At 37.5% G+C, this 13575-nt stretch overlaps 1 protein-coding gene across 1 annotated transcript; it reads left to right on the top strand.

Annotated features, from left to right (window-relative positions):
* The first annotated feature begins 3007 nt into the window (after positions 1 to 3007).
* On the top strand, positions 3008 to 5666 carry LOC113338391. Its single transcript, XM_026583827.1, has 3 exons — positions 3008 to 3221; positions 3687 to 4135; positions 5342 to 5666. Exons 1-3 carry the CDS (start codon positions 3192 to 3194, stop codon positions 5493 to 5495), a joined length of 633 nt encoding a protein of 210 aa, XP_026439612.1. The 5' UTR covers positions 3008 to 3191; the 3' UTR covers positions 5496 to 5666.
* Positions 5667 to 13575: the final 7909 nt, after the last annotated feature.

Below are 13575 nucleotides of genomic sequence, written 5' to 3'. Positions count from 1 at the left end.
CATATTTCGAGCCGAGTTTACTCGCCAATCTTTTTCTCGAAATATGTGTTGGTAAGATTTCGCTTTAACCATTTTTATCTTTACCCGTGACAAAAGTCATGATGACGTTTCAATCTTGAAAATAGCATTGATGACGATAGTCGTGAATAATGATTGTTTTAACATTATAGAAGCATGTTTCAATGATTGAAATATAGAGTTGAGATTACCATCTATGGGTATAAGCATATATAGTGTGTTCGCACATTAGTGTATAAATACATGTACCGGAAGCCAAGTGCGTGCATATGTGTGCATGCGGTATTGGTGAAGGAGACAGGTTGAGTACGCGTACTCTTACGCGTACCCACGGAAGTTTTCATACCGAAAATTTCTGCTGGAGTTTGTAAGTTTGAAAACTAGTAAACCAGTAACCTTAGGTACGTGTACCCATGGAAGTTTTCGAACCGAAAATTTCCGCTGAGTTTATAAACTCAAACCCGGTAGCTAAGGTACGCATACCCGTACGCATACTCAAGCTGGTGATATCTCAAATCGGTAGTTCATGAACTTAAAACAATAAATTATAAGGAATGCAATCTTTGTAAATCGTGGATATATTGTTCATGAATTGATTCAAGTGGATCAAAATGATTTTGTTTCAATTGTGTCTATGAATAAAGACCCAAGCAATTGAACAACTCTTCAACTTGTTCTTATGAGTCATTTGAACTAGTTATGAGAAAGATGAATACGGTTAATATGAAAAGTGCTCATATGGATAACCATTGGTTAACTATTTGTGAACCAACTAAGTGTACACGTTTAGGTACAGTTACTCAAACCTAAATGAATACATTTCATTTGTGTGTGTGACAAGCTAAGTTTCGATCTAACGATTGAAAGATATTAGCTTGGTTGAATCATGTTTTTCATCTAACGGTGAATATTGAATGCTTTGTTACCAAGGTAACTTAGATTGTAAACCCTGATTTTAAAACTATATAAAGGAGACATCTAGCATCTGGAAAAACTAATCCCCATACCTCCTGTGTGATACTAGTTGGTTTGATAGAGTCGATTCTCCTTTAACCTTAGGTTTCTTCTCGAGACCCTGTAGGTTAACGACTGAAAGACTTCATTGGGATTGTGAAGCCAAACGAAACTACTTCTCTTGTAGTTGAGCGATATGATCTTGACATTTTCTATCGTACGAGTTCAGTTGAATAATTGGATTGAGATTATATATCCGATAGGGCAAGATAAAAAGAAATCACAAACATCTTCGTCTCATCGTTTGTGATTCCACAATATCTAGTTTCGCTACCATACGATTTAGATTATTGTGAGGTGATTGATAATACTAGGCTGTTCTTCGGGAATATAAGACCGGTTTATCAATTAGTTTCTGTTCACCTTGATTTATCAAAAGACGGAACAAAAAATCTTGGGTATTTCTGTGGGAGACAGATTTATTCAATTCTATAGACTTTTCTGTGTGAGACAGATTTGTCTATCAAGTCTTCGACTTTGGGTCGTAGCAAGTCTAAGTTGTGGGTGAGATCAACTAAGGGAATCAAGTGCGTAATATCCTGCTGGGATCAGAGACGTAAGGAGCGCAACTGTACCATGAATCAGTGTGAGATTGATTAGGGTTCAAATACAGTCCAGACCGAAGTTAGTTTGTAGTAGGCTAGTGTTTGTAGCGGCTTAATACAGTGTGTGTTCAATCTGAACTAGGTCCCGGGATTTTTCTGCATTTGCAGTTTCTTCGTTGACAAAATTTATGGTGTAAAGCCTGTAAGTACCCCATTCACTACTTCTACTAAGTTATGTCCATCCGGTGGAACTCCTTTATCCGATCCTACTATATATCGAAGTCTTGTTGGTGGTTTACAATATCTACTAATCACACGTCAAGAGATGTCATTTGCGGTTAACAAAGTTTGTCAGTTTATGCAACATCCAACGGACAAACATTTATATCTTGTCAAAAGGATACTTCGGTATTTGCAAGGTACCTCTACTTTTGGGATTCCTCTCTGAAGTTCTCCTACGTTGAATCTAAATTTTCAGGCTTACACCGATTCCGACTGGGCAGGTGATCAATCTGATAGACGTTTCACAAGCGGGTATTGTGTGTTTTTGGGTTCCAATATTATTTCATGGAGTGCTCGGAAGCACAAAATAGTATCAAAATCGAGTACCGAAGCCGAATATCGAGGCCTTGCTATTGCAACTTCCGAACTGATTTGGATTGAATCATTGTTAAAAGAACTCAAAGCTCCTGTATGCACTCCTCCAGTTTTATGGTCCGACAACCTTGGCGCTACATATCTTACCATGAACCCTGTTTTTCACGTCCGCACTAAGCATATTGAGATTGATTATCATTTTGTGCGAGAACGAGTTCAACGTGGTCAATTAGATGTTCGATTTGTATGCTCGAAGGACCAAATTGCTGATATTTTTACCAAACGGACGCCAAAACAACACTTTTGTTTGTTTCGCTCTAAGCTTACTGTATCAGACCACCCGCTTAGATCGAGGGGAGTGTTAGAGAACAGGTTACATAGTCCTGTTTTAGCTTATATTTCCTATTTTAGTTTGGTCTCTCTTTGTAAATACTTATAGTCCAAGCATGTACACCGTCATACACAAGTATAAATATTAACATTCTCTTGTGGTTCTCTCATCTTGAGAAACCTGGCACAATCAATTTTTGTCTCTTAAAATTAAAATCAAAATCAAAATCAAAATCTAAATCTAAGTTCAATCTTAACATAATGTGTTTCTTTTTATTTATTTTTTTCTTTTTTAATGTTTTTCGGTATCCCGAGATTGGTGAGGTATCCCAACGGTGGGTTCCTATGACTCCTATCTAGTCTAGACCTAATGAAACCCAAACTTCGAGATAATAAGAAGAAAAAAACCATGTGGTGTAGCCGTGTAGGAGTAGGATTAGGAAACCCTTTTCCCCGAGGATTTCGAAACCGCCCGAACTTTATAACGCACAGCCGTTCGATGAACTTGTTTCCTAACCCTTGTGAATCCCGTTTTAAAGCGTCGAGTTTACTCTATAAATAGCCATCTCGATTTCTCAGACATTCACCTTTATTCTTCCTCTCGTGTTTTTCTCCCCCCGAAATTCCTTCTTGTAAGTTTCTTGTATAAGTTAGGGTTGCATCTATCCTTCTGTTAAACAAACAGACATGGATATGGATTTATCAGAGAATCAACATGTAAGTTATCTTTGATCCTTGTTTTGATCTGATAAGCTTTGATTTTGTGTAGAGAAAACCTGTATGATCTCCTTTTTTGATTGTTTGAACTTTGATCCGATCAATTTTGATATTGTTGTATAATCTTATTTTTTAATAGTGATTTTTGGCTGATTATTTTCTTTAATATCTAGTTCATACCTATTCTGTATAGAAGTTTGCTATAAGCGTTTGGCCAGCTCTATGTTCATCGGACAGAGTTTTGGTTCTGTCTCATGTGAACGCTGTTTGGCATCAAAATTTTCTTTGAAATTGAATTTCTTGTTTTGGATGTCTTTTTACCTGTGACAGTTATGCATTCTGTTCAATTGTTTTAATAATTGTGTACTTGCATAGCAAAATTTGTTCTCACCTTGTCAATTGTTGTTCTCACCTTGTCAATTGCTATAGCGAAATTTGTTCTCACCTTGAGGTACATTGTTGCAGATGATTTTTGAACCACTTTCAGCTGAACAAATTGCTACCAACGAGAAGAAAATGAACATGACTTTGGATGATATTGTCAAGATGTCCAGAAAAACTGCTGGCTCTAACCCCAGAAAACCAAGGCCATATTTGAACAGAAGGAGGAACGTTCCAACTGTTGGTGGGAATTTTTCTAATGTATGGAGTTTGAGGGAATCTAAACCGTCTACGAAACACAACAGAAAGCAGAAGTTTCCCAGTGCTGGTGCTCCTTTAAGGAATTCTACAAGTGTTTGGAGTTGTCTGAAGGTTTCTAAACCTTCTGTCAGACAGAGTTTGCCTACTCAAAGATACCTAAACCTCCAAGACAACCAGCATATCGTAAGAGCGATTGCCACTAATGTGCAACCAGCTACAACTCGTACCAGGCCTTTAATCCGCAATAAGATGCCTAATTTGAGCAACTCAAGGTAAATCGTGGCTTCCTAGTTTCTTCTTATCACATCAGAAGTATCTCCAGCTTATTTAAGGAGCCTTTTTCGCCTATAAGTATTCGAGTTTGGATCTTCCTTCCATCCGGTGTAGGGTTCCTGCATTTGATGCTCTTTTTACCAAGGAGAAACATTTACATTCACGATCATACTTCTCACTGTTGTATGATATCTTAGGAAGGAAGAAATTGTCAGACTATGGTATCTTAGGAAGGAAGATATTGTTAGACTGCTGCTTATGAAAAGGTTAATTTGGGTTGAGAATTCGATTAACTGGCTGGGCAACTTTTACTAGTATGTCATATTAAGATTGGATTATTTCGTTAAGTGAATGAATTCGATAATCCCCTCAGGCTCGGCAGATTATCATGATGATTATTAGTTGTATAGTTCCGAAGGTGTCCAAGTTAATCAATCCGGCTTTCTCCTGTATTGCGCAGCTTTTCTATGTAATTTTGTGTTAACATGAATACCTTTATTCACTGCCTGCCACATTGTGTCTTCAAGCTGTGAGATGTCATTCCTATATGACCCTGAGTTCACAATTTGCTGCACTGCAGAGGTTACAAGTCTTTTTATGTTCTTAAGCTGTTGTGTGTACGAAGGAGGCCATGAGTGGAAGATGATCATTCTAACTAAGACCACAAGGGTACTTCAATTTTTGTTTGCCATCACTTGATTCCGAAGGTTCAATTATTATATACTACTGTATATTACCTTGGCTGGGGTTGAATTGTTGGATGCACTAATGAAGATTGAGATATGATCGATAAATAGTGGTAGTCGGGTAGAAGTCTGAGATTAGTTTGTATCCTTTCTGCTGTAATGGTATGCAGTCGGGTAGAAGTATGAGATTAGCTTTGTATCTTTTCTGTTGTAATTTTTACAGTGGTAGGTAGTCAGGTAGAGAAGTATGAGATTAGCTTTGTATCTTTTCTGTTGTAATTAGCATGGTCGACTACCCTGGATACAAATTGTTGCCTGGTGACTGGGTTTTTACAGAAACAGATGAATTGGGCAAGAATAATGGAATCTACTTTTGCAATATGTTTTAAATGGTTCAGCAACTCTACTTCAAGTTGAAAGTGATATCCTTGACTTCAAGTTGAAAGTGATATCCTCCAATGTATTTGAACTTTGTAGGACTTATTTTCAATTATTCTTTGTGATGCTTTCTGGATGCAGGGCTGGGGTTTCACCTGTTCAGGAAAGAAGATTTGCTGAAAAGAAGCAGAAATGGATGAAATGGCAGAACCAGGTTTACAGCGCTCAGAAATTCGGCGCTTTTTGTGCAAGGAAGACGGTCGTGCCTCATTCCCAGGAATATTACGAGTACTGAAGTGTTGGTGGCGGGGCTACAAAAAGTCATCTTCTACAGCATGACATATCTGCTGAATCTCTCCACAGCCAGACTAGATGCAAAATAAGAAAAAAAAACTTCATCAAAGAGTAGTTTTTGGTTTATTCTTTTAGTATGTACGAATTCTATTTGCTATATAAAACTTCAGAATTCAGATCAATATATTTCTTGTGTCAAAAGAAGAATTAGTAGACCACGTTTTTTTCTTAGCTCATCTCCAAAATTAAGAACATCAAATTTCTTGCTTCTTATCACCCCCAAGCTTCAACAGTCTCATTTTCTGAAACATCACCCCCAAGCAGGGGGCGGAGCCAGCCTGTTGCCCAACCCGGTCCAGGTTTAGAATTTTGAAAAAATTCGGCTCCCACCATTTATCATTGGGCCCATCCATAACAAGATTTTAAAGAATGATTTTTTTTAGGGACCATGGTTTTTTGAGGGGATCATGGTTTTATTAAGCCACCTTCCCTATAGTTATATGGGGTGTCTTAAAGTGTTGAAATGACTAACTTACCCTTAACCTAATTTAATTTAAAACCAACCTAATAACCACCTATATATATATAACCACCACCTCCTCCCACCACCACCGCCCACCACCGTCGATTACCACCACCACCACCACCAACAACCACCGATTACCACCACCACCTCCTCCCACCACCGCCGATTACCACCACCTCCGATTATCACCACCACCAAGCACCGATTACCACCACCACCGCCCACCACCGCCGATTACCACCACCACCACCTCCGATTATCACCACCAACAACCACCGATTACCACCACCACCTCTATATATATAGCTTAATTTAAAACATTAAACAAAGATATTCTCACAAACCCATTACTTGTCATTCGTTTTTGGTTGAATAAATGAGAAGTAATCATCAAAATGAGTTGAAAATGGAAGTTGCAGAGAGGTTTAATGGAGGTTCTTTTTTTCAAAGAAAAGTTCGGCTACGTCGCAAAACGTTCGGTCTCATCGCAAAAAGTTCGGTTATCACGAATTAATATTTTCTTAACCGAACTCAGAGTTCGGTTGATTCGCAAAAAATACTTTTAACCGAACTCTCTGTATTAGAACAACACAAGTCCGTAAGTTCGGTTCCTTCGCAAAATAAGGATATCAACGAACTTTAAGTTCGGTTGGTAGAGCAATTTGATATGTAACCGAACATACAATATGTACCCAAATAAATTGTTAAGTTCAAAGTTCGGTTACGTACCATTTTATACTAGGTAACCGAATATAGCACTGTAACTTTGGGTTTTTTTTTATCGGTTAGATACGCTTTTGGATAAAAGTTTGCTAACCAACCGAACCTCTAGACCCTAAAGTTCGGTTACATTGCGGGCAAACCAAACATTACACTGTACAACCAAAACCTCCATTAACGAGCGAGTTCGTAACCTGCGTGTTTGGAAAACATAACCGAGCTACACTTTCAGGTGTGTTCGGTTACATGTTCTTGACATGTGGTAACCGAACTGGCCCAAATCTACATAAAAAATTTCATTTTTTTGAAAGTCTGGAGCAATTAAACCAACATTATATAAGTTTTAAGCATACCTGATAACCCAAATGCTCTTCCTCCGGTTATGGTTGGTAAAATCCATCGTTTTCATCTTGAGATTGAGTTTGGGGAAGAATATAATCACCATCTAAGAAATAACTCATATCCGGATCATTGTGAAGATTAACAAATACTCTAGGAGAGGAAGATTCAGATGTGCTATCATCAATTGAATCATCACTTGAATACTCAAGATTAGTGAACTCAATTTTTTATTTTATTTTCCACGTTTTTCTTCTTCATCTTCTCTAACTTCACTCTCTCAATAATTCTACTTCTTTAGCTTAATCATTTCACTAATGATTTCACTAATCATTACCCAAAATTAATCAGGAGGGTAGTTTAGGTATTAATATAAATATCTAGGTAAGGGGTGACCTAGATTTACTTATGAGTGTCTTACTAAAAATAGAACCATGGTCCCCCAAAAAAACCATGGTCCCCAAAAAATCGTTCATTTTAAACTTCCCTCGGTCCCTGACTCCGGGTGTCGGTAACATTTTAAAACCTATTCAAAAGTTACATTTTTTTTTTGAAAAAAGAATGGTTATATTAGAAAAAAATAATAATTACAAGCCCAGGAACAGTACATTCACAAAATTACATATGGATGACTGTATTCCAATGAAATAAGACCTGATTAACAGAAACATATTTAAACACATCCTTGTCCAAAAACTAAAGAAAATAGTCTGCTTTATAAGCAAAATAATAAGTTCCTCAACTTCCATAGCCCTATCACCAAAATCCATGTTGTTCCCTTCCTTCCAAAGGTGCCAAAAAAACAGCATAAATCACCTTCCACCAAATCTCCCATCATTTTCCTTTAAGATTATTGAGTTTCCAAGCCTCAAAATGTTTCTTCACAGTATTAGGAGCAACCCAACAAATCTTGAACGCATTGAAGAAATGCGACCAAACTTCAAAAGCATATTGGCAACACAACAAAAAGTGATCACTAGTTTCTTCCTACCTTTTACAGAACAAACACTTATCCTCGTGTACAATCACATTTTTTTATAGTCAAAAGCCTTCAAAAAGGCTAATGGTCCCCGTCAACTGTTGGTGCGAGCCAAGCAGGAGGCACGTACCAGTACATAGAGGATTTCTACGTTTTTCCCATTGAGATAGCTCATGAGCAACCGAATTACAAATTCTAGGTTGAAAACTAAAGATACAGGCAGATATCTTAGAAGAATACAACTTAATGTCTTTAAATATGGCATCTGTACTAGGAGCACCATCAAAAAAACCAGAAGAGAATTGTTCCACCAACTTCTTAGCATCGCTTTCTATGATGATATGAGTCATCTTCTGTTCCACTACTTTCTTAAGAACTTCCCAGATAACTCTAGCTTCCGCTTCTTCTGCAGACGAAACTTCAAACACCATATCAGTACAAAAAGAGGCTTTGCTTGTGAAATCTCTCATCACATAACCTGCACCATTATCTCCAGTAATGTCATTGAAGGCTCCATCTGTATTACATTTTATCCAACCAAACGATGGGGGAGTCCATTTGTGACTTAGAAAAACAGGGGTAGTAGGAGTAGCTACAGGGGTAGTTTTCCTAGTGAGAAGCATATCTCTAGCTCTTTCTATGACAGAAGTATGATTTTCAGACAAATTTTGAAAAACCAGATTGTTTCCACTAGTCCAAAGAGACCATGGGATGGAAACAAAGAGACTTTGAGAATCGTCAGGCAATCTGGAATTTTGGTCCAGGAGCCAAAACATAAGCCACTGATAAAAAAATTTCAGAGAAAAGAAAGAAGTGTTTATGCAGAAACTGGACAAAAACCAAACCTTAGAGGAGAAATGGCACAAAACTAAAGCATGCATAATTTTTTCATGAGGATCCTTGCACCTTGCACAATCAACAGAGTGCATAGGCATTCGAGTGTGAAGGACAGTTCTAGCAGGTAATGCATTTTTTGCTGCTTTCCAAAGGAATAATTGAATTCTGTAAGGAACTCTAATTTTCCAAATATGCAACCAAAGATTTTTACAGGGAGAGGTTTTGATGCCTCTGAGTCCCAAGTAGGAATATTTTGAAGAAAATTTACCATTCTTTGAAAGATCCCAAGCCCTCCTATCAGGAGTGCAAAGCTGGCTTAAGGGAATAGTGACAATATTCTTAACAGAAGCATTATCGAAGTGGGTAATGAGTCTAGACACATTCCAGGTTCTAGTATTATCATCAATAAAATAATCAACTTTAATATTAGGGTCAGGAGGGACAAGAGGATTGGGGGTCGCAGAACCCAAAGATGGGATCCATTTATCACACCAAGGGTCAATAAATTTTCCATCACCAACAATCCAGGAAAGAAAAGGTTTTATCAAATTCTTTATAGCATGTAAGCATTTCCAGGTCCAAGAACACTTATCAGGACATTTAGCATTCAGAGAAAATCAGTTTTAGGGAAATATCTAACTTTTAAAATCTTGGCTAACATGCAGTCAGGATTTTTAATAATTTTCCAGACATTCCTATCTAACATAGAAAGATTGTTTATTTCAGCTTTTCTGAATCCCAACCCACCTTCAGATTTAGGAGAGCAGAGAGTATCCCAACCCAGAAGGTGAAGTTTCCTATCTTTTGGGTCAAGAGTCTCTCCCCACCAAAATTTGCAAAGGTGAGCATCCATATGTCTGCAAAAATGTTTTGGGATTAAAAAAGCCCCCGTCTGAAATAAAGGAATGGCTTGACCAATATGTTTGACCAAAGTAGTTCTAGCAGCCTGAGAAAGGAGCTTATGTAGCCAGACAGTAATTCTGGCATACACAGCTTGGAGAATACCCATATGGGTTTGGATTTTTGAAGCTTGGAAAAAGGTAGGGGTCCCAAGATATTTATCCCCTAAATCTCTACTTTGAATCTCCAAAATATTAGCCAAAAGGGCCTTCCTATGTTCAAGAATTCTTCTACTGAATAAATACCAGATTTATCAAAATTAATTTCTTGCCCAGAAGCTAGGCAGTACTTTTGGAGGTAGTCTTTTATGGTAGTGAAATTTTCTATGGTAGCAGAAGTAAACAGAAGTGAATCATCATCAAACAGAAGATGAGTCATCCCAGGGGCATTTTTACAAACTTTGATACCACTCAGGGTACCCTTCCTTTGAAGATTATCTATATAAGAGGAAAGAGCCTCAACACAGATAATATAGAGGTAAGGGGATATAGGATCCCCTTTCCTTATACCTCTTTCAGGTTGGAAAAAACCAATAGGGCTACCATTTAAAAAACAGAATAAGAGACAGTAGAGACACATTGGTTTATGAGTTTAATCCAATTTTCGGCTAACCCCATTTTCCTCAAAACATTTTCAAGAAAAGACCACTCTAATTTATCATAAGCTTTATACATGTCAATTTTGATTGCAGCAGTACCCTCGACTTTGTCATTATGATTGACAGAATATATGGCTTCATTTGCTAGAAGAATATTATCTGAAATACTCCTATTTGGTATAAAGGCACTTTGGTTTTGGGATATGATATTGTTCATAAAGGGTTTTAACCTGTTAGCTAGAGTTTTAGAAAGGATTTTGTAAATGAAGTTACATAGTCCTATGGGTCTATACTGGCTGACCAACTCAGCTAAAGGGACTTTAGGGATAACAACAATATTGGTATGATTGGAGACTTTAGCAATATGCCCTGTTCTGAAGCATGTTTGGGTCATATCAACAACAACTTCTCAAACAATATCCCATTTTTTTTGATAGAATAAGCCTGTGAAACCATCTTGTCCAGGGGATTTTTCCCTCCCATTTGAAAGACAACATTTTTAATTTCCTCAGCAGTAAGGGGTAGGTTTAGATTATCATTATATTCAGCAGAAAATTTTACGTGCAGATCATTCAAAATTTCATCTTGAAACTGATGTGGCTGAGAAGAATAAAGATTTTTGAAATAATTTATGAAAAAAATTCCCAATACTATCTCTATCAGTTAGAATAGTATTAGAGGAATCCTTGATCCAGCTGATAGCATTTCTCTTTCTCCTGAAGAGAGTGACTCTATGGAAATAGGGTGTGTTTCCGTCACCTTCCATAATCCATACCTCTCTAGACTTATCTTTCCAATAGAGTTCTTCCAGAGTGTAAAGGTACTCTAGTCTAGCTTTGAGTCTAGCAAAAGTAGTAGTATCAGTAGGGGCAGAAATCTGTAAATCTAACAACTCTTTCCTGATGGTAGATATATTATTTTGAATATTACCAAAAGAAGATTTGTTCCAATCTTTAAGACCTTTTTTTGTACTAAGAAGCTTGGATATTAATTTGTAGGCTGGAGATCCTATAACATTAACAGTCCAAGAATTTGCTATAATGTCTCTGCAGGTTGGATCTTCAATCCACATAGCCATGAAATGGAAAAGTCTAGGCATGCAAATATCCTCATAGTTAAATCCTATATGCATGGGACAATGATCTGAAGAATCCCAAGGGAGGTTATTAACACAAAATTTAGGACAAAGGTCTTCAGCAATTTGGTTTAAAAAACATCTGTCAAGCCTTTCAAGAATTAAATCAGGACCTGGTTGCATATTGGACCAAGTAAATCTAGGACCTGAAAAGCCAGGATCATGCAGGTTAAAAACAGAACAAAAGTTTCTAAGATGTTCAAAATCAAGATCATTTACTTCAACATCTCCATTTTTATCTTCAGTTCCTAGAAGAGTGTTAAAATCTTCAATGAAGAAAACATGATCATCTATGGGAGCATTAGGTTGTTGGAATTGTTGTTCCAAAAAAGAAGGTCTTTGACTACTATTAGGTTCTCCATAAACAAAATGAATATGACAATTTTTTGAATGTATGGTGTCAGTTGAAGCAACATAGATTCCCCTCAAGCTGGATGAGATAACATTCAGGTGAATTTCCTTTTTCCAAGCCAAAACCAGACCACCACTTCTACCAACACTAGGGACATTAAAGGTGCAGGGAAAACCCATATTTTTAAGTTTTCTAGACGCCATATCTTTACCCATTTTAGTCTCAGAGAGGAAAATGATATCAGGGTTAACATTCTTACATAGCAGACTAAGTTCTTTATTTGCAGATTTTTTTCCAAACCCTCTAATGTTCCAAGCAACAATATTAATGTTGTTGACAGGGAATTGATTCAAAGTAGAATTGATAGAATCAAAAAAAGGATTTGAGGGTATTGAGTTTACCTGAGTGGTAGAATCAGATCCACCACCAAGAGAAGCACGGGTACCATTACCACTCTGAGAAGTGTGTTGGGAGGAACCGAGGCTAGAACTAGCAGCATAGAGAAGAGAGTTGTCATGAACACCATTGTTGCTTGAGGGATTGTCAACAGGTACATTATAGCTCCCAAAGGAGTTGAACATCGGTTGGGTGTTGAGGGAACATGTTGAGAGGTCAATAGCTGGTAAATCCCCCAATTTGGTAATTGGAGGATACAATTGAGCATAATCTGGTTCAGTAGATGTTTTTTCTTCAGGGATAACCACAATGCTAGACAAATTGGAATTATCTCTGGTACGTTTCCTTAACTAAGCCCTGGGGTTAATTTTTCTTTTGAGATTTGCTAGAGCATCTTGTTCAGCTAAGTTAACTGATCCTCTAGTGATGATAGGGTTGGTATTTGGGATTGCAGCAGTTTTGAACCTTCTTGATGAGTTAGTGGTACGAATCAGACCACTAGGGGTTGGCTCAGTACCAGAGATGGAGGCAGCAGCAATAACGTTTTGAGTGGTAACTTGATTGAGACAATTGGCATACCATTCTCCAAATGAGTTAAATGTTGCTGAAAATGACCTACATCAAAGATCTCCAGGGTAGTGGATCTATTGACAAAAGGGCCCATCTAGAAAGCATTTGTTAAGCTCTTCCTGATAGTGTTTTCCATTCTTTGATCAATAGCTTCAACTTTTCCTTTATTGTGCAGCTCAATAACTGGTGATTCAACCTGAGTTTCTGGTATTATTTCATTTTGTTGGATGATAGTATTAGTGATAGCTGCAGAAGAAGTGTCGACTTGCTTGGTTGTAGTGGGCATCATTAGCTTTGAAACGGCTGGAAGAACATACTTACTGCAGGAAACATCAAGTTCTTTGATATTCTTTTATTTTAAATTCCAAGCAGGACACTTCTGATCTTTATGGTCAAGGATGCGACAGGATGTACAGAAATACCTTGGAACTATGATGTGTCTACATTCAATAAGGAAGGGTTCACTTCTACCACTTGTAAAGAGAGGAATACCTGTTGGTAAGGCTTTCTGCACTGGAATTCTAATGCACACTTTGACATTCTTCTTAAGGGGATGTTTACCAAAAGGATTTTGTGCTTCAAGCAGTTCTCCCATACTGAGAGGGAGTTTTTGTAAATCCTCAAATCTGTACATTCGTTTGGAATGTTGCACAGAATAAACCACATAATTTCTTCATCAAAAGAGAGTTGATGGTTTACAGGCCATCCTTCCACTGGTACCACTTTTAA

The sequence above is a fragment of the Papaver somniferum genome, unplaced genomic scaffold (assembly GCF_003573695.1).
Source record: "Papaver somniferum cultivar HN1 unplaced genomic scaffold, ASM357369v1 unplaced-scaffold_19, whole genome shotgun sequence".
NCBI classification, from domain to species: domain Eukaryota; kingdom Viridiplantae; phylum Streptophyta; class Magnoliopsida; order Ranunculales; family Papaveraceae; genus Papaver; species Papaver somniferum.
This window is presented reverse-complemented; position numbering and strand designations above follow the sequence as displayed.

Excerpts from the sequence above, each read along its gene's own strand:
- LOC113338391 (XM_026583827.1), top strand. The coding sequence starts at position 3,192 with ATGGATATGGATTTATCAGAGAATCAACAT. Across the intron at positions 3,222-3,686 it reads ATTTATCAGAGAATCAACAT|ATGATTTTTGAACCACTTTC; the intron begins GTAAGTTATCTT and ends ACATTGTTGCAG. Across the intron at positions 4,136-5,341 it reads CCTAATTTGAGCAACTCAAG|GGCTGGGGTTTCACCTGTTC; the intron begins GTAAATCGTGGC and ends TTCTGGATGCAG.